This window comes from Lathamus discolor, chromosome 5, assembly GCF_037157495.1.
Source record: "Lathamus discolor isolate bLatDis1 chromosome 5, bLatDis1.hap1, whole genome shotgun sequence".
NCBI classification, from domain to species: Eukaryota; Metazoa; Chordata; class Aves; order Psittaciformes; family Psittacidae; genus Lathamus; species Lathamus discolor.
This window is the reverse complement of record NC_088888.1, coordinates 98,842,863-98,863,883: the sequence shown is the minus strand read 5'-3', so window position 1 is coordinate 98,863,883 and position 21,021 is coordinate 98,842,863. Positions and strand designations below refer to the sequence as shown.

Genomic DNA, 21,021 nt, shown 5'->3' with positions numbered 1-21,021 from the left:
AAGGTGGAGTGGTGAGGAGTTTAAGATAGGATAAGACTAGTACTTTTTTTTTAAGTAATCATACTTGTCAGCTACCCTTCAGTACTTAGATATTTTCCATCTGTTGCTCTTTCATTAACCTTCCATTTCCTCTATCCTTAGTGCTGCAATTTTAGATCATCACATGTACTCTTAAAGCTATGCATGCTTATACGCTACATTGCTACTTTCTCATTTCATCCGTTTCACGGTAAATGGAAGTGACATACATTTAAAATGCCATATAAAAAGTGATTTTTCAATAGTTTTCTTTAAAACTATAAATAACACTGTAGAAAATTCACTTTATTTTTATTACTCTTAGTGGGAAATGTAGGCGACTTAAAAAAAACGCCTTTGTAGAAAGACATATTGCAGAAATGTGCACCATGTTTGAGAATATGTTAATTCTTCTGATTTAATTCAATCATATTAATGTGTGTTTTGTTATCAGCAGTCATGTTGCAAGGATCCAGCTGTCCAAAACACAACATTATAATGTTAGGTTAATTAACCTCATAAAAAATTACTGGCATTCTGCCTAATAATACCTCTTTACAGACATTTTCCAGAAAGTAATTCAGACATCTGTAAAGAATGATTTGTTCTCTGCTAGTAATGGCTCAATTTCTGTGACAGTTTTTCTCATCTGTTAATATTGTTTGTGCCATTTCTTGCTGGTTTTGCGGTTATCATTAGAGAGATCTTAACATTTAGTCTATGTTTTGAAATAACATGCTGTTTGTGCAGATATACTAAAATGTACTCAGTGGATCATCCAGAATGCTACCTACTTGGTTTAAATGCTTAAAGAGCTATTTTTTTAAAAAAGGAGTTTGATGAAGCAGTATGAGAGCTTTTGTTGTCTAGATGGTACATAACTTGCTAAATTGCTAAATATTTTTGACCCTTAGGCTGTCTTATGTCCCTTTTACCCCTTCCTGTTCTTATCCCTTCTCTTTTCAGCCTTGGGATTTAAATACTGAAGATCATAATATTTTATATTAACAAGTATAGATGGAATTCACAGATATTACAAGTGGGTAACTGATGTCTGCTATATGACATCTGTAGTAGAGAAAAATAGTTTAAATGGACAGATCTCAGAAAGATCTCTTTATCTGAAATGTTTTGGTATATGGTACTTTCAGAAGTACCCTTCAGACAGAAGCAAACTGTTTTTCAGCACTAAATATTCTAAAGTTGTAAGTTACTTAGGCAACTCGATAAATGCATCAATAATCTTTGTTTTCTAGCCTCTTTTGAAAAATTTGCCCTTGATGTCTCAGAGTCTCTTTGAAAAGATGGGAATGTGATCTTTAATCCTTTAGGGTATCTGTAGGACTATGAAAAATTTTGTTGCTGTTTATTGTCTTAGAACTACTTGGACTGAAAAAGAAAAGTTAGCAGTTAATGCTGTGTATCTTCAACAGAACTATAAGATGAAGCTGAAGTGTTTGATATCCTGGAACTTCTCAAACTTTGGAATTAAAATCCAATATTAGCATGTGTTAATGACACAGAGGAAGCTACCTGGTTATTGTAACAAATTATTTTTAAACTCCAAGAACTTTTTTCATGTCAGGTAGACAGTGAATAGGTATTCCATTTGTGAAAGCCCTCCTATTGTGATAGCCAAACTTTTAAACAGAAGCTGCTTCTCATTTAGTAGCAAGTTGGTTCTCATGTACTGCAATCTTCCTCCAACAGTTCGACCTTTTACCTTTCAGTTTTTTACCCTGCAAAACTGCAAGCAGTAACTATCTGTAAAAGAACCTTGAATTCAAGTTCTGGCAGAAGCTGCATATTTTGAATTCAGATGGACACTTTTCCTGAGATAAAGTGGTCTGGTGCTGGCTGATGGGGTGTAGGATTTTGTTTTTCTTAGGTTCAAACACCTATACAGAGAAATATTACAGTACTTGTTAGCGTATGTTCTTTGCTGGGTAAATTTAATCTAGAATCCTCTTTCAGGGCTCCTTCCTATGGGAGAAAAGGTTAGAATTTCAGGTAAAACCACTGAATCCTCATAGGTAAGTGAGAGTAATATATGTTAGAGAAGCACTAGACATACCCATCCTTTAAAAATATGTGTGTGTATGCATGCATGTCTATGTATCCTGAAAATTAAATTTAAGGAATTTCTGATGTTTGAAGAAGAGAGATACATGTAATGGAAAATGAGAGGTGGGAAAATGGGTTTCCAGGAAAATTACACAGTGTACATTGTTTACAGCAGTGATGTCCTTCACAGATTTTTTGTTCATTTCTTTTAAGGCATTGATTTCTTAAAAAAGAAAAAACAAACTTGTTTTTCTTTTGTTTTCCCCAGGTGGAGATAGCAGATATTGAAAATGAAGAAAAAAGATACGATCTCTTCCTGGGACTTCTGGAATCTAGTCACAGCCCATCTGAGTTTCAGCACTTGGTTTTACTACTTCAAGCTTGGCCACCAATGGACATGAGCAATAGGTGAGCATTTCTTCAAACGATCAGAAGTTCAAAGTCTTTTTGCTTGATAATATCACGTAGTTTTCAGTCAATGAATTTAGTCATGTCTGAGAGGAGTATAACCTTTAGAAAGGGTCATACTGGGAAAAATAAATGGTTTATTTGAAGCAGAATTGAATCAATCATTTTTGTGTGAAAACTGTATACATATGCAGTATATATCATGGAGGAGGCAGAAAACCAATTTTTTGCTGGAGCTGTTGCACAGGAGATCTTTGTAGGTACTTAAATCTGAGTTACGTATTTCGCTCTTATTTTTGGCAGCATGTACAAAATCCATAAAAAGAAATAGAAAGTTCTGGGTTTTTTTTCCGTTCAGAGTTAAACTTTAGAGAAAAACCTTTGGAAGTTAATGTTCACTTGGCTGTGGCAGATAGTCTGCAGGAGGTCTATAAGGGTAATGGTACCAAGCAATGGTGCTTCTCTGTTCTAGATCCACTACCTATTTTTTCTGCCTCTGAATAAAGTATCCAAAAGTCAATAGTATGTACTAGGACACATATATCATAGCCCAACAATTTAAAATTTAAAATTAAAGCTATTACTAAAAAGAATCAGCATTGCTCCCATCAGAATGGGTATTTATTGAAAGTGTTAAATTGGAACATCTTGATGACATTTTTTTACCAATTATTTGGTTTTTGTCTGTGACCTGCTGAACATTTAAAGGTCTATTCTATAAATGATGATCACTTCTAAGATACAAGGTTTATATAATCTTACATTATGAGGCAAATGTCAAGTATCTTTCAAGGAGAGCAATAATACTAATAAATTTTTGACTAGTGAGTACAGCATGCTGTGTTTTATGTGATGGTTAGCTAGCCTAGAGACAGTGGCCGCTAGTCTCCAACTGTACTTTGTGCCACTGATCACAACCATTTGGACTTGGCAGTTCAGCCGATTCACTGACAGTGAATCTGTCTCACTGACCACTTACGTAGCCCATGCCTCATCAGTTTGTCAGTGAGGATATTCTGAGAGAAAGTGTCAAAAGCATTGCTGAATGAATTCAAGGTATGTAATATCAGCCATCATCTGCCAAGCCAGTCATTTCATCATAAAAAGGTGTCAGGTTGGTGAGGCACAATTTCCCCCTTTTAAGTTCATGCTGACTATTTAGTCTTCTCCCTGTCCTTCCTTTGCTTGGAAGTGCTTTCAGGAGGATTTCTTTCATCTTCTTAGGCACTGAGGTGAGACTGACCATCCATGTCTTGAACAAACTGCAGGTTTCATCCTGTGATGAGATTTATTATTTATTTAATAATTTCTGTTATTACTAAAAATTCAATGCTTCTCTTCACTCCTTTGGCTTTCCCAGGAGGTTTTGCAAAGCCTTTAGGAGAAAATTGTCTCCTTTGCTTTCACCAGTAATAGTCACCTATACTGGTTGCATGAAGAACAACCTCTGACTGTTGTGATTCTCAAATGGGTTCTCCAGTGCAGTTTCCCGACTAGTTTTCTAGAGTTCAGTGCTAAATTCATAGTCATTATCTCCAAGGAAATAAAGTAGTTCAGATATTCCAGATTTTGTTGACTTTGCCTGAAACTCTGGATGGCCAAAAAATTAAAATAGATTTGAGTAGTGGAGCAGATGTTCAGAGTATAGAAAATATTTCTTTTGTTTTAATAATTTTTTGCCCTTTTATTATTTTTTTTAAGGGTGGTGGGCACAGGGTGCGGTTAGCACTGTTGTTTCATTCTTCAGTTCTCTCTGCTAGGTTGATGGGTGGAGAAAAATATTAGTCCATTCTCTTGCCCTACCTTAGCAGTGTTTTAGAGAAGAAAATTGAAGCTGCTTCTTGAAAGAAATGACAGAGGCATAGTTCTCCTTCTGCCACCTTCCCTCCATTTTTCTCTTTTCTCAGTGGGTATGTTGCCTTTCTCCTTTCCTTTAGTATTTATTTATTTAACGAGTAAGTCAACAGTGGTTCAGTTTTCCCCTTCCCTACTAGGAGTTGTCCCAATAGAAAAATATATCAAAGGCGGCATTTTTCACTCCCTGGGGTCTTTCTTTGTAAATATTCCCATTGCTTTCTGTTATTAACAATACTAAGAAGACTGATTAAGTACTTTACAGGAATACTTACTGTGGACTGAGCCTCCTTTCAAGTTCATTTCTAGTGCTTTAAAAAAAGTGATATTTTAATCGTAGACAATAGTGTCCTTTTTGTAAATTATCTTTTCCTCCATTCTAATTGTATTCTCTCAGTCAACTGTGTTTTGGAGTTCCAGGGGTTATATTTTGGGTGCTTTGGTTTTTGCTCTGTTTTTTAACATGTTTTAAGAGACAAACATTAAGTACTTGCTATAAGGAGTTAACCAACATTTAGATCTAAGCCGTGCCATTCCACAGTTTATATAAAACTAAAAAATGTATATTTATTATTTTTGTCTACAGAAATAATACATTTGGTGTACAGAATATTCTCAAAAGGAATTTTGGCTTTTATAATCGGTGTGCTGTCATTAAAATGAATTTGAGTGAACTCAAAACACTGTCTTAACAGCTAATAGTGCTCCTGAAATTAAGTTCTGCCCTCATTCCACCCTCAATCACGCCTCAAGTATGATTGGTTTTAAAAAGCTCTCTTTACTATTCACTGATATGAGACAGGATTAATTTCATTAACTGTTGTGAAGTAGTTGTATTTTTTTCAGCTGCCTCTTGTTACAGTGTGCTGGGAATAGTTTAAATTTCTTTTTAAGGATTTTTTAATTTTATTAATTTGAATTATTTTGCCTTGTAAATCCTGGAATTATTCATGGCAGCCAGAAAGCAGAGGCTGTGCTGTAAGTAGGAGGTCCAGCAACAATCAAATTCTTTGGTGCTTTCCACCCTCTTTATCTGAACCTTCTCTCCTCTTCTTGTCATTGACAGTCACTGTCGTATGCCCATGTCTGCATCTTTGTGAAGGCTGCTGCAGGTGTGCTCTACTCTGGAGTTTTAATTCTGCTTGCATTCCTCATTCCTCCCTCTTCTGCCTCTGTTGCATACTTCCATGTTAATAGTGTTCAATTATGCTTAGCATATTGAACATATACATATATTGAGCATATACACATATACGTGTGTGTGTGTGTGTGTGTGTGTATGCTTCCTAAAATAGTGTTTCTGAAAAACCCATCTGTATGGCTGGGTTGGAGGAAGGAGCAGGAACTCTTTGCTACTGAGGTTTTCAACAAGCTCATTTCAAAGCAGGTTGTATTAAGAAATTCTTAAGCAAAGAGGAAAACTGTGAGCAGTTAAGCCAATTGTTTATCCATATGTATTAACAGTTTTGTGTAATCTTGACTTATTTCTCCTCCTTTGCTTCAAAAAAGGGTCATTGTTGCTAACTGATCGTTTACTGCCAATGTAATGATACATGCAGGAACTGGGGAGTTTAACTCGTGAGTCATCTGAATACTGTTTGGTTTTTAACTTCATAGTAATTATCTAATACTTATAGCTGAATATAAAGCCAAAAAATACAATTTGTGTTCTATAAGGGCTCAAAAGGAAGGAGAAGTGAAAGAACTGTAATCTCTCTGTTACTGTCTATGGTTTTTAATGGGTTTTTCTGAGTTCTTGTATTTTAAAACCCCAGATACAGTAATGCTCGTTATTGCAAATATGATTCTCTTCATATCATAATATGCCATGTTGACTGTGAGGAAACAGTGAGGTACCTTGGTAGTTTCAGTCAGCACTCAAAACCGTATACATTAAAAAATTTTCTTTTCACCCCCTTGTTATGCATGTGTGCTTATCCACCTGGGTGTCTCATATTCAGATGTCATTTTAAGCATTTCATAAAGATGTTTACTAAAAAAATTATTGACAGTACCTGAAGCTCTTCAAGTCCTTTGGAACTTGCTGCCTACTTTCAAAAGACATTTTTTTAATTTATTTTAGACATTGTTAAGGTGTTTTGGAACTCCAAAAGAACAGCTTTTAGGGATTTAGTAGTTATAAGTTTTCTTCTTTAACTTCATCCAAAATTCACCTCTTTTGGTTCTGGCAAAAAAAAAAAATAACACGTTCATGCTGAGGTTTTGAAATAATTGGGTTTTTTTGTGTTAAGAAATAACTTCTTTATATTCTTTTAGCTGTAGTTGAACTATGTTAAAATTCGGGAGAGAGGAAAACTGAATTCTACCTGTAGGTGTCATATTTTTGATAACTGATCTTGGTTTTGTTTAGAGATACCAGGAAACCAATATTTGTTAATACATAATACAAGTATTTGATATAAGGAATTGCGTTGATAAAAGCAAAAGCTTTATATATGTAAATTATACATCTGATACTTAAATAAACAAACCTGCACATGGCAAGCCTTGGTGGCCTTACATCTTTCTGGTTATTTCTAACTTACGTGCTTTGTAGTGTGATTTTTGTTTTCTTTTTCTAATGGGAAATTCTTATAGGTTTTCTTAATGTACTCTGGAGGCAGCAGCTATAAAAATGGAAATTCATTATGACTTTCTGTGCCTCTAAGCAAGAGATGGATCACATAGCAAGAGCTATCAATTTAACCAGTGGCAGAGATGGAGTTGCAGGGTTTTTGTTTTCTTCTCCTAACTTTACTGGAGGTTCACAGATTAAGTGCATCATGTTCAGCTTGTTGAATAAGCTGACATCTTTGGGTTCAGCCCATCAGGTTGGAAGGAGAGGAGGAGCTCTGCTGTTACCAGCCAGACTTCTGGCAGCTCTGTGCTCAGTAGCTGTGACTGATGGAAAGGCTCAATTAAGTTGTCAGAAGGACTAAAGGCAGTGACTTCTATTTCATTTGCATTCAGAGTTGCCCCCACTCTAGCATCTCTGTCTGGTTTTCATGTTAGGATATAATGTCAGCTTCACATGGAGCTGGTTTTATTTGTTTACAATATGTACTTTTGAAAGTGGAAGATGAGCAGGAAAGTGCTTTTATATATGTAATAGCAGATACTGGTGGATGTCTTTTCCAGAGTTGTCAGACCTATTCCTTTGTATATGTCAGTCCAACAGACTCTTAGTGGACTCCCATTTACAGTGATATTAATGTGCTACTTTCAACATCTGCTGCTAAATAATACCTTTGAAAAGCAGCACTTTGACGGCACTTTACTGCTCCTTCCCACATGTTCTGGATGAGCACCTTAATTTACACTAAATTGTAAGACCAGCCTGCCAAATTCAGACTTCTGTGGTTTTTTTTCCCCTATTTTTTTTCCCTTCAAGCTAAAATGTTTCCTGATGCTGATTAATAGCCAAACAGATTGATGGGATGATTTTTAAACCACTTTTGTGCCTTTCTGTTTATGCACAGATGAACATAGTGGTTGTGTTACTGTGGCTTAATATAATCATGATCTAAGCTGTGACTGGGCATGATTTTAACCCATTGCAGATGGGAATTGAAATGCATTAACTTAATTTACATTGGGAAAATGACAGTGTGGATGTGTTTGAGTGTTAAACTTCATGATATCATTTAAAAGCTCTGGCCTGATACCCATTCCTGTCAGTACATTCAGCCCTCGCAAGTATCAAGTACTATCAAGGCCAGTTTGGATGGGGGTTTAAGCAACTTAGTCTAGTGGAAGGTGTGCCTGCTCATGGAAGGGTGGTTGGAAGTAAATTATCTTTAAAGTTACCTTCCAACCGGAACCATTCTGTGATTCTGACAAAAGTAGCCAAGCATTTCCATGATCTATCAAATAGCAGCTGTATGCCAAATGTTGCCTTTTCCATCAATGTGTGATAAAATTTACTTGTATCTACTATTTCCCATCTGTCTGACTGTGTAATGACATGACATGAAGTTCTGTATGGAATGAAAAGAACATTTAAAACATATAAAACAAATGTATCTGCATCCATATCTACCAATAGAGAAGTACCGATGCATGTATTTTCTTTGCTCTTCTACCCTGTTTGGATGTGCTATTAAAAAAAAGTTTATTTTTTTTGCACTTGTTGGACCTGGAAATTAAAACGTGAATCTTGGAAGTACTTTCTCTACTTAGAACCAAGAGACAGGTGTTTGAGAGGCAGATGCTGTTAGAATGTGATCAAAGGAAACAAAATTAGGAATGCTGGATTCCTGACACCCCTCCCTCCATTCTGCTCGGGAAATCAGCTGGTATGAAGCCAGGAGAAGCTGTTCTTGTGCTATTCCAAATTGATCAGTCCGTCTGATGTGTGTTTCCTCAGGGATTGTAACTGCACATCATAATTTCAAAATACTTTAAACTTCTTTGTTCCATTGAAAGAATGTAGGTATCAGGATAGTAACTTGTCTCAAAACTCTTTCCTCTCTTTATTATACTTTAATTCTCACACAAAAAAACACCCCATCTATCAAAAATGGTGGGGGTATGCAAGTATATTTATATGCTATATACATCTCTGTTGTTTTTTTTCTGGGCAGATTGTGTACAGATGATAATCCCTGGGTGAAACTGGGGACTCTTATGCTACAGAGGTGCCCACCAGAGGAAAAGGAGAACACAGGAAATGAAATTTTGAAAATTTGCCGTTCTTTGTATGAAACAAAGCACATGCTTCCTGCCAAGGTAGGTTTTAACGATGGGTATCACGGATATGAGTCCTGTTTCAGGGGCCCAACTGTAAGAAAGATGTTGCCATACTGGATCAAGTCTGAGAGCTAACAAGATGATTAGAGGGCTGGAGCACAATAAATGCAGAGAGGCTAAGAGAATTGGGTTTATTCTGTCTTAAGAAGAGATGTCTGAGGGAGATTGTATTTCTGTCTTTAAACATGCAGATGAGAAAGCATGTAGAAGGAGACAGCCTCATCTCAGAGATGCTTAGTGATAGGACAAAAGGCAATAGAGGCAAGTTACATCATCAAAAACTCATTGCATATGTCAGAAACCTTTTTCAGCATTAAAGGGATGAAACATTAGAATAGGTGGATGCCTAAAAGAGACATGGAGTCTCTGTCCTTGGAGGTATTCAGAGCTTGACTGGATCATGTCATGGGCAATTTGATCTTGTTGGATTTGTTTTGAGTGCAGGCTAGTTGGGCTAGCTGACCTATAGAAGTCCGTTCCAGCATAAATTATTCTTTGACGTACTTGTACAAAAGCTTGAATAGTTTGTTGTCATTGAAGTTGGTATGGTAAAAGCTATTCATTAAATAATCTGTAATTTTCTCACTAATAAATATGTAAATACAGTGAAAACTCCTTGAAAACTCTTTTGGTGATGGAAAGCAGATTAATATACCAGTAATTGCTTTGTAATAATTACAGTGTTCTGACTTCCTTAACTATGTGTGCATACTTAAATGCAAGCATCTCTTAAGTACAAAATTACTGAAGTGTTTTGTATGTAAGCATTGTATATTAATGAAGACAGATTGGAGAAATGCTTAATAAACTTCACAAAACTTCAGAGTAGTCGTGCATATTTTTAGTAGACTGATTAATCCTTTATAATCATCTTCATGTAATCACAGTCTGATACAGAGAACAGCTGATGTTAAGACTAGAAGCAGAATAGGAGCAACACATTCCGCTTAAAAGACAGGTTTGGGTGTTTTGGTTGTTTTTTGTTTTTTTTAATAGTCCAACAGACTGATATGAGTCAAGTTCAAACTGTGTAAAACAGTATTCTAGAAGGAGTCAGTAAGATGGAATTATAAATATATTTATTAATATATTCATCCCACCAGAAGTTTTTGGTGGAAGGGAGGTCTCTGTCACTGGGCCTGCCATAACTACAAGTAGCTTTTCTTTATAAGGTGTTGAATGGCACATCATAGCTCATAAACATTAGTCATTCATAGGAGTAGTCAAACTCTTTCAAAGTAGAGTTTTCTACCACACCTCAGTGATCTAGGAAGACAAATTCCACCAAGGGATCGGTGTCATACAGCAGTCAGTTCACCAAGAGTTTTGCTCAGCAATAGGTTGTGATTTAATTACTTCTCTTAACTGGGTAAAGTTTTTCTTGAACTCCATAACAAGTCCCTATTTGCAGACAATTTTGGTATTGGTTGGTTGGAGGTGCTTTTATTTTTTAATGGTAAAGGATATTGGAAGAGCCCTCTATGAAGGTGGGAGTATACAGGTACAGTGTGAAGATATTTTGGTCCTCAAGCATAAAATAGCTTTACCAATGTAAAATACCTTTTTTATGACTAGAATGCTGTACAGCAAAAAGATTTGCACTAAAAGGTATAATTGCATAGTTACCTGCAAACATAGGCTGTATTGCTTTACTTATCTGCTTGGGAAGAGGGGAATGGCATTGATAAATATAAGTACCTTATTTGTATGCACAGCTATAGTACTTAATTGCACAAATTAGAGAGTTGAGATTGCATGGCTGAATAAGATGAAAATCTGATTACTGATGATTAACCTGTTTAGATGGCTTCACATTTCAATAAATACACTGATTAAGAAAACAGACCTAGAATGATGGAATTCTAAAAACTGAGAGATCAATTTATCACCATGAATAACATTTGCCATTCCAAAGTCCAAAGGTTGTGATGGAAAAAGCATCAAGTCATGATGATCTAGTTAGAAAAGTTAGAAAAACTTCTCTCAGATGTAATCAAAAAGGTTTCTCTGTTCCTTTATTCCACCTCCTGCTAGTCATTCTAGTTTTATACAGCAAAGTTCCTTTTTTAAAGTCTTTTGGAGAGCATAGCTTTAATCTTTGTGTGTGTGTGTTTGTTTTGGGTTTTATGTACATTATTCAGTGGATAGGTTATCCATTCCTCTTAGTTGAAATAACCGTTATTTTATTTGCTTGGAAGGCACACGTTTAGACTGTCTGACATCTGCCCTGCCTGATTAATCTCTTTAGAAAGGGGCAAATCCTCCCCCCAGTGATTATCAAAGTGTGACTCCGGAATATCTCCCTTTTTTTCCGTCATCCTTTAGGTCATGTGTCAGTTAACATAAACACTGAAATTGGAGAATGCATCGAGTCTCTTATCTGTAATCACCCTGGGGTCCTAGTGGCCATAAGATGCTTATCTCCTATTGTGCTGTTTTCAGCTGGGGTAATTTTCTTCATAGTAGCTAGTATAGGCTACTAGGTAGTTCTGGATTTGTGATTAAGCAGTGTTAATAATTCAAGGATAGTTTATTGCTGAGCAATGCCTACACAGAGTTAAGGAATTTTCTGCTCCTCACACAACCCCACCAGTGAGTAGGCTGGGTGTGCACAGGGAATTGGGAAGAGACGCACTGGAACAGCTGACCCCAGCAGACTCAAGGGAATATTCCACACCATATGGTGGTGTGCTCAGAATATAAAGCTGGGGGAAGAGGGGACATTTGGAGTGATGGTGTTTGTCTTCCCAAGTAACTGTCCTGTGTGATGGAGCCCTGCTTTGCTGGAGATGTCTGAACACCTGCTTGACAATGGGAAGTGGTGAATGAATTCCTTGTTTTGCTTTGTTTTGCTTGCATGTGCAGCTTCTGTTTTACCTACTAAACTGTCCTTATCTCAACCCATGAGTTTTCTCACTTTTACCCTTCTAATTCTCTCCACATTCTGCTGTAGGGAAAATGAGTGAGCAGCTGTGTGGAGCCATGACATCTAGAATAATAGAGCAGCCAGTTGGTCTCCTTTTTCATATTTTTGTAGCTAGCTGATCCTGCTTTTTATATGTGAGTTTACGATGTATGTTTTTCTTCATTCACAGGTGTCTCTGATAATTTTGTTCAGATAATTTTGAATTTAAATGCTGCCCTTTTGTCTGCTTTCAACCACTCCAGACACAGTACTGTATGTACTCATTAACCGGCCCTTCAAGCCATCCATGAAAATACTCAATAATACCGGAACCAAAAGACTCCTATGAAATGCAGTTTATATGCCTCACTTGTGTCACAGTGAACCAGCAATAGCTGCATAATTAGATACAAAGCAAAAGTTGTCTTACGAAAGTTTCAGCTAAATCATGGCAATCTGAAGTTTTAGTTAGTACTTCCTTTGTCCCCTTCACAGGTAGTACCATACTCCCTCTAAGCACAGCCTCTCACTGCAGGCAGGCAGGCAGGCACTCAAACGCTTTTGAGTGCTTATTGCAGAAAAGAAGGCCCCTTGTGTTGCTCTGAGAAGCACTGTGCGTTTTGGCGTGCTCCCCCCGTCCACAGCAACAGTGCCGTCATTTGTGGCAGAGAAATGAGGAGGTGTTTATACTACTGGGATAGTCTTCAGTGTTGTGCAAGTTGTCCAGTCTCTTTCTGTGGAAAAAGGGATGAAGGCCACTGCAAGGGTTTTCAATTTGGAGCACACTATCCTACTGCCCATTCCTTGGTGAAAAGGACAGTGAGTGTTTCATATGACATTTTCAGTCTTGCTGATGTCAAAATATGCCATAGTGGTGGCCTTATTCCTAACTACAGAACCTGTTGCAGGGTCCTGTGGGAACACACTTCTATACTTTTGTGTGTTTTTGTTTTTTCATTGTAAGTTTTAATGGTTTTCATGAACAGGGGGTGTCTGGTAGGTCCATAGTATCTTCTCCCCTCATATGCCTGCTTTCTTCCGTGTTTGGAAAACTGTATTTCTCTTTTAAGTCTTTGGTAACCTTTCATGTTCTCTTAGCTTGATTTATTATTTCTTTAGGTGTTTGGGGGTGGATTTTTCAGCCCCAGAAACATGTATTTTTATTCTAGGCTCAGTTTCCAGTGCTGAACTCTCACCTGTTATTATTGTCAGCTGTTCATTTGCGTAACATCTTTTACTAAGAATTAAAGCAAAAAAGGCATTCAGCACTTCACTTTTCTTGGTTCTTTGTTACTGGGTTGGTTTTTTTTTTCATATTACTGTCATAAGGAAAACAGAGGCAATGCACTCTTACTTTATAAGAGATATTTAGTGAAGAAAGGTGAAGAAAAGTGAAGATAAGAAGTACCCTTCTCCAGAAACCACTAGCAAGGCTGGCATTAAAACATCCTGTTAGTATGGCTGCATTTTAAGAGGACACTGAAAAATACAGAGGCAAAAGACAGAACCTGCAAAAATTAGTGCACGGATGAAAATACCTTAAAGTGGAAGGCTGAAGGAGTGCAGTGTTACTGCGTTACCAGAGATCAAGAGGTGACTGATTATGTTCTGAAGATATTTTTATATGAAAACCAAGCTGATAAAAGTCTCACTTGGTTTATAAAGAAAGACACAACTAGAAACAATTGAGTTTAACTTATACCATTTCAAATTTTAGCATAAGACATGATATTTTGTCAGTAAGTAAAATTACTTGCTGGAATGCGTATTTCCTCTTCAAGAGAGACAATGGATTCTCTGTATTCAGATGGTTTTGTAGGTAAGACTGGATATGTCTGTTAGACGTGTTATCCTAAGGCACAAAGTTACTCAAGTTATCTACAGGTATCTACCTGAAATATATTGACATTTGGCCTCAAAATCCTCTATTGTAAAATCAGCGTAAGTGAACTGGATAGCTAAGCATGCGTTCTCTTATGTGGAGGCCTCTATGATGAGCAAGGCAGATTGCGTTAGAACATGTCCCTTCACAGTGTATAACCAGTACTAGAGTGTAATTGTGAAGCATCTTAGAAGAAAAAAAATGCTGGCATATCATCTGAGTTAAATGTTACTACTTTGAAAATAGCAATGTTAATATCTGTATTACTGCATTTGCTTGCTGAGAGATTTATTTTGTCTTTGTTTAAAGCAGCTCACTAGAACATCTGCATCTTTTCTTTCCCTGCCCTGTTGCTTAAAAAATGTACACTACCTAGTTACATTTTACAGTTTTCTTTGTTTCCTTTTCTTCCTGCTACAACCCCAAAACATGATTTGAGGTTCTTTTAGAGAGCCTTCTTATAGTTATGGCTTATTTTTTATAGCACTGCTCCTCCAGTTAGTTTTTGAGAGGCTTTCAGACAGAAAAAGTTACCAAGCATGGTAAAATTGCTGGGTTTGTTCAGGTTATGTATCATATGCCTCTTACAATTTATTTTCCTGAACATAAGTTGCATTTATGGCTGTGGATTCATATTTTCAAGAAAAGGAGGCATGTAGGGTGGATCCCTACCTTTGCGTTCATTTTCAGTATGAAATTATCAGAAGTATAATAGAATGTGACTGATCAGACAAAGCTTAATGTATTTATTTAATCTTCTTATTCCTTGCTCGTATATCATATCCTTCACCGAAAACATCAACAATCTGTAGCAGTACAGAGTAAAAGGTTTAAGGTACAAGTCTGGGTAAGAAAATAAGCGTTGCCTCATTGACTCAGAGCTCAGTGTGGTAGAATATAACCTTCTAGGTAGTGTTTCTTGAAGGTATAAATATAGAAAAGACTGAGCAATGTGCAGCCAGAGAGCTCCCTGTGCCAAGCAAGGCCAGGTGTCTGCAGCATGTTACGGCTGGAACATTTAACAATCTCCTCTTCAAATAATTTTTAGGCTTTTAGGTTCACGGGTACTAAACCCGTGCTGCTAAAAGTGTGGTTGCATCTTGATGATCAAATTGTTAAACTTGTCATTAGACTGCAAAAGATGTAGAAAATTATATGACTTGAATTCTCTCAGCTTATATTTAGCCAGTGAGCTCCTTCAGCAATTGCTCTCTAAATGTTGGAGTGAAACAGAGAGCACTTCTAAGAATTGGATACCATTTTCAAAGTGACTGTCTTACAATATCCAGGGCACTTAGGGTAAGCTGTCCTGAAATACGGGACATCTGTGATGGGCCTCAGTGGGAAGTGGTTGTGACGAACAACCCAAATTCTTGGAAATGACAAAAAGGGAAAAGTGAGTTATAATTTGACTTCCAACACAGTTTAGTAGCTGAAATACTTTTTGAGATATAAATTAATAAATACTGCATAAAATTTGGAAAGATCTTGCAGCAGAACTTTATGATGCTGAAATCTTGTATGTACTGATATTTCCTCTTTATTTTGTTCCACTTTCATGATTCCATAACTGAGTTACAGAAATGTCATGTGTCTGTTAAGTTTCTTCCTATGCTTTGCAGTATTTCAGCAAGCACAAATATATTAGTCCCACAGAGAGCTTTGATTGCTCTGTTCTTTTAGTAAAACACCAAGTTGTGATGGTGGTTCAGTACCTGCCATGTCTTAATATAACAAACATTGTGCTTATAACCCTGTATTCCACATTATTTTAAATTTGCCATTTCAAGTTTCTGAAGTTGTTTCCAACAGGGATTTCATTTATGGTGGAAGTTTGATTTCCATTTTGCATTTGACATGGAATTTTCATAAATTTTAATGTGAATGATGTTAGTATCTCCAGAGATCTCACTGAATGAGTTTACTTTTATTTTCAGTGTATAAAAGAAATATGTTTGCTGCTACTTAACCAGTCCCTCCTGCTGCCCTCCTTGAAGCTGCTGGTAGAAAGCAAAGATCAAGATCTTCACACCATGGCATTGGAGCAGATAACAGCTGTTGCTAAGGTATGAGCAGTTGAATTAACCAAATTTCAGCATCTGAGGTAATAAATTAGCTCTTTTATGTTCCTGTAGTAAGCAGAGACTATTGAGACAGTTGTCATTATAAAGATTTTCCACAGCTATTGTTTCCACAGTGAGCAGTAACAAGCGGCTAGTAAGATCTTTTATATATACTTGAGGTGATTAAAACTCACAGCACTTTCTGTAAATTATCTGCTATGCTATTTTAAGTCAGTGTGGTGGAACAGAAACTATTCTGTTATATAAAGTAGACTATTATGTCTGTGTTCATATTCTAGCACTTTGGGGCTTTTTAAAGTGATAATAGTACATCAGGTGAGTTAGCTTGTTTCTGACAAATTTAGCAGTTCTTGTATACATGTAGAAAGCTGCTGCATCACTGGGTTTGTTCTAGAAAGGTTGAAATGCAAGATGGTATGTTTGGGGACTTCCATGCAATTCTAAATTAGTTTTATTTCATACTGCAAAAAGTATCAAAGTTTTTGGAGGAAAAAACCCTAAATACTGTCATTCTTTTCTTTGGAGAAGAACTGAAAGACATTATATAAGAATTGAAAAATATACAGTAAAGTTACATGACTTTTTTCACCTATGTATTTGCTTTTCAGTTAAGAAGGAACACCTAAAAAGATGAAAGCCAGTCACCTAGACAAAAACAGGGTGGGGTTTTTTGTTGGTTTTTTTTTTGTTTGTTTTGTTTTTGTTTCTTTTTTTTGTCTTTGAAAAGTGAGCTGGGATTAAAACTTCTTGAGGCTGTTAATTGGACTTGTGCATGTACAACCTGACTTGGTTTTTATGTTAGTTGAGGTCTGCAATCCAGCACTCTTACCACAAAAGACAAGGGATGTATTGTCTCAGACCTTTATATGAAAGGCAGTGGCTTTCCTTGTCTGGCTGAATTAACTGCATTGAAAGTTTCCAGAATTACAGTATTTAGGTAGAAAAGCCTCACCTCTAATATTTCCGAATTGTGCACCATGACTTAGGTAGCTCTTGGTTGTACATTACAATATAAAATAATAATTGTTGGTAAATTTCCCAGACGCTATTTCAAAATTAAATTCCCCATACGGAAACAAAAATGAATCTCTGTACATCTATTTAAAATAAGCATCCCCAAAACACAAAAGCTTTAAAAATGTGATTTCTAGGAAAGCTTGGGCAGGCTTTCTGCTCTAGTTATATTAATTACCACAAATTTTTCAGATTCCTTGTTTACAGCAAACGGTGCAGTCCTATCCTCTACTTTCACACCAGTCCTCTGTTCCCTAGGAAAGATATTCTGCATCCTGCTTTTCCCAGGATACTCCCTTAATTCCTGCTCCTGTGCTCTATCTTTCCTTCTTGGGCTACATATTGTATTCCAGAAGCTTTCTCTTTTTGCATCCACTGGATAACTTGAGAAAGGATTTACCTCCTTTTGAGAACCCAACAGTGACCAGTCAGAGAAGCAGTAGACCTGGAAACATAGGCTCCATCTCAGATGTTAACTGATTTTCCTTCAAAAAGACTTGGTTACCAAAATGAATGAAGCACCAGCTTTTTTAACCTGTTCTCTATGAACAAATAAAACTGCATCATGGAAGGTGGCAGAGCGTATTATATGTAACACACATCTGCTTGTATCAAAATTGCAATACCATAGTTGGCGTCCAGAATGAGTTTGGAATACTTCCTAGCTGAGTTTGGCATTCTAAGCAAAGAACCATAGGTTTATGAAGGTTCCTATTCCCAATGTCTGTATGCAAATAAACCACAATTTTTTTTTTTTAATTTTCCATAAAACAGATTTTTATAAATATTAACAACCAAGACAATAGATTCTCTTTAGTAAATCTGTACTTTTCTCTTACCATGTGCAGTTTTAGATTTTGTGTCTGCAAAGCAAGACCTTTCTGTAACTGTTTTTAAACAAGATGATCTCATTGAGAAGCAAGTGGCCATCTGATATATGCGTGCACTTTCTCATCTATACGTTCTTATTAACCTTTTAAATTGACTTCTTTGTTAGCAGATGAAAGCTGCTGTGTGAGTAGCTCTGAAGCTTGCCAGCAGGAATTTGTGTCCAAATACATTTAATTTAACTATTTTTAAAGCATAATGCTGTGCAATGGCACTTTCTGAATGGTTGATGATTGTATTGCGCTCTTAACTGGCCTTTCTAGTGTGCTACAGCTTTCGATTTTCTACACTCTGGGTTGATTATATTACATTGGAGTTTTAAGGCCAGAAACCATATTATCTTCTTACTAATATAAAAAGCACTCTGCACACCTGTGCGTGTCTAAAATCATATTCTTTTTGGCCTTGTTTTGCAGGAGGTAACTTGATAAGTTGTTTCTAATTTTTCTCTCTAAATTCAGTATTAATTCGAGCACATAGTTCTGTAAGAGCACTAGATAACCTAGAATTTTCAAAGCATTCAGCTTTGGACTTAGGTTTCATCTTGTCAGTGACAATTCAGCTGTTGACTTCATTACATCAGGCATAGAACTTCACCAGTGACATTCCGCTGCCCATGTTAGAAAAGCAACTAGTACAAAAGAGTGCCATGCTAAATTTAAAAGCTCTTCTCACTGTTTAGAAAAGAACCTTTTACTCCTTGTTTTATATGCATCTCTTATGATCACATTAGTTGGTGTTGTTCTTAAAGTGCATATGAGTTTCTTAGCTATGTCAGTGTTGTTTATTCAGTGTAATTTTTTTATGCATACTTTTTACTTTCTAAAAACAGTATTTGGACTGTTAATGTTTTTTGTAGAATTCTTAATGAATTTTTCATAGGAATCCCATTTCTGCTTACATTAAACAGGAAAAGGACAAATAACATCTGGCAAAGGGAAATCATAGCTATTGATTCCCTGACATAGTGCTAACACAGCTCACAAACATGGCTGTGAGAAAAATACAGCACTTGCTTGCTGATACGATGTATTAGTTAGCCATTTGTTGTATGGTGCCGACAGCTTTATGGATGTTTACAGTTAAGGATGATGCTGAAGTGCTGATCCTAGGGATTGTATAGCTTTTGCCTGTAATAAAACAACCAAGATTTTGTGTAAGCTTTTTTGAAATTGCATACCTCTCTTTTTGTTGAGGATCTTTTAATAAACTGCCACTTCTCTTTTTTAGGTAACAGAAATAACTATACTTCCTATGTGTTGTGTGGTGTGTGAATAATTTTAAAAATCAGTTTAGTTAAATAAGCTTACTGCTGCCAACAGAGCTCAGTTTGCCCTTGAGTCAGTTGTTTTTGAGAAGGGTTTCAGTATTGTCTATTCACTTGGTTATCTTTCAAAGATGAGAATTTTTTTTTATACTTGACAGAGCAACCAAATATTCTATTACGTGGTGGTAGTTTAAGTTATACTGGTAAAACAGTCAACAAATGGGAGTTAATATAGAGCAAATACGTCTTCAGTCGAGGCCTGAATAGGGCTATAAAATGGTTTTAGTTAACCTAATACTTTAGCTCTGTTTACATACTATACTTCCAATTATGAAGTACTGAATACCTTTGCAACAATGATGTATTGGAAAACCTAGCATGAAAATCATAAAGAATATGTGAAATAATGGAATTTCCAGTGTTCTCCGTGTTCTCCATATCTTATGCTATTTATGGCTACTAACTTGATGTGGCTTACCTATTAAAAGAAATCTGACAAAATTATGTGTCTGTAAGTGAACAGTAATCATGGTAAAGTATCTTTCCCTGATTTTTTTTTTGGGGGGGGGGCAGGGGGTGTATCTTGCTATTTCTCTTACTCCCTTTATTTGTCCTATAGCTATAGACTCTAATAAAGAATAAAATGGAAAACATTTTTACCTCCAGTAGTAGTGGAGGGCCAATACTCAGGGAAATAGCAGGTTCGGTTCTTTTCTGCTGTTGTGTTAGCATCAGCTCTTCTCTTTCCATTAGTATCTATATTTCATAATGCATGCATTTTATAATACATAAGTTATGGATGAAATACTGCCTATTGCTAATACCAGAACCTCTAGACACCTGCACAAATGATGCTGACAGGGAATTGCCCAGACCCTGACTTTCTCCTTAGTTAGGGAAAAGGTAACACCTGACCTGCTCTTTCTTATCTGAAATTCTTACTACAGGAGATTTTTTCTTTTTTTTTTTTTTCCAAATATGTTGTGTCATGGCAAGTATAGGCTGTATTAGCAACCAGAAATGTTACTAACATACACGCTGATGTCGGTGGTCTTGGGGAGCAGTTGCACAAAATTCTTTCATTCATGGTCATGTGAATTTGTGGAGGCCTCAGTGATTTATCAGCAAAACCTTCTAGATGCCTTAGGTTCCTCTTCTGAGTACATCAGAAGAGGTGACACCTGTGGCAAACCTGATCGTGATCCCCCTGTTTCACACACCAGCTTTCTCAAAAGTTGCAGACTCTCTGTCTCTGCATGCCCAGGGGACCTGCTGCCTTGGTAGAGCTGAATGCTTCAAGCCTGAGCCCATTTGCAGTTCGTAATATTGCTGTGCTGATGGCAATGCCCCAGGCAGACATGCTTACTCCTTACTAATTATGGACTGACAGCAGAGAGGGTTCAGAGTTAAGACACAAACTGCCAGTCTGATTCAGAAATACAGCAGTAACCATAGGAGCAAATACAGGTTGTACAGGGAAATGGCTTGAATCCCCCACCCTCTCCGAGAGTAACGCTTAGTAATCTGGGATAAGTCTCCTCCCCTGCCTGCTGAAGATGTGCAGAGTTTAGGAGTTGTGGAGGGTGAGTGCAAGTGGGTCCTAACTTCTGTTGGCAGTTACCTCCTTGAGATGTGGTTTTCCATCTGTAGGTACAGATCCATTTATAAATTCTGCATCAAAGAGATGTTTGATAAAATGCACAAGTCCTGCTTGAAGCAGAGTGCTGTAGTGCTGCTTCAGTGGAAATGAGTGCATCTGTTGCAATTTTGTTTCTATGCTGCTTCACTTTCTAGATGAACATGCGTATGTCTAGCAGGGAGAGGTATTGATCACCACAGTCATCAGAGTAGTCATCAGAGATAGATACTATTTGAATGCCTGCATCTT

At 36.7% G+C, this 21,021-nt stretch overlaps 1 protein-coding gene across 1 annotated transcript in view; it reads left to right on the top strand.

Moving 5' to 3' along the window:
- The window catches only part of NBAS (NBAS subunit of NRZ tethering complex), a 182,627-nt gene that overhangs the window by 155,339 nt on the left and 6,267 nt on the right, over positions 1–21,021 (top strand). The window contains exons 49-51 of the mRNA XM_065681650.1: positions 2,351–2,490; positions 8,928–9,072; positions 15,818–15,946. Coding sequence (XP_065537722.1) covers positions 2,351–2,490; positions 8,928–9,072; positions 15,818–15,946 — 414 coding nt within the window. The remainder of the gene's footprint in view (positions 1–2,350; positions 2,491–8,927; positions 9,073–15,817; positions 15,947–21,021) is intronic.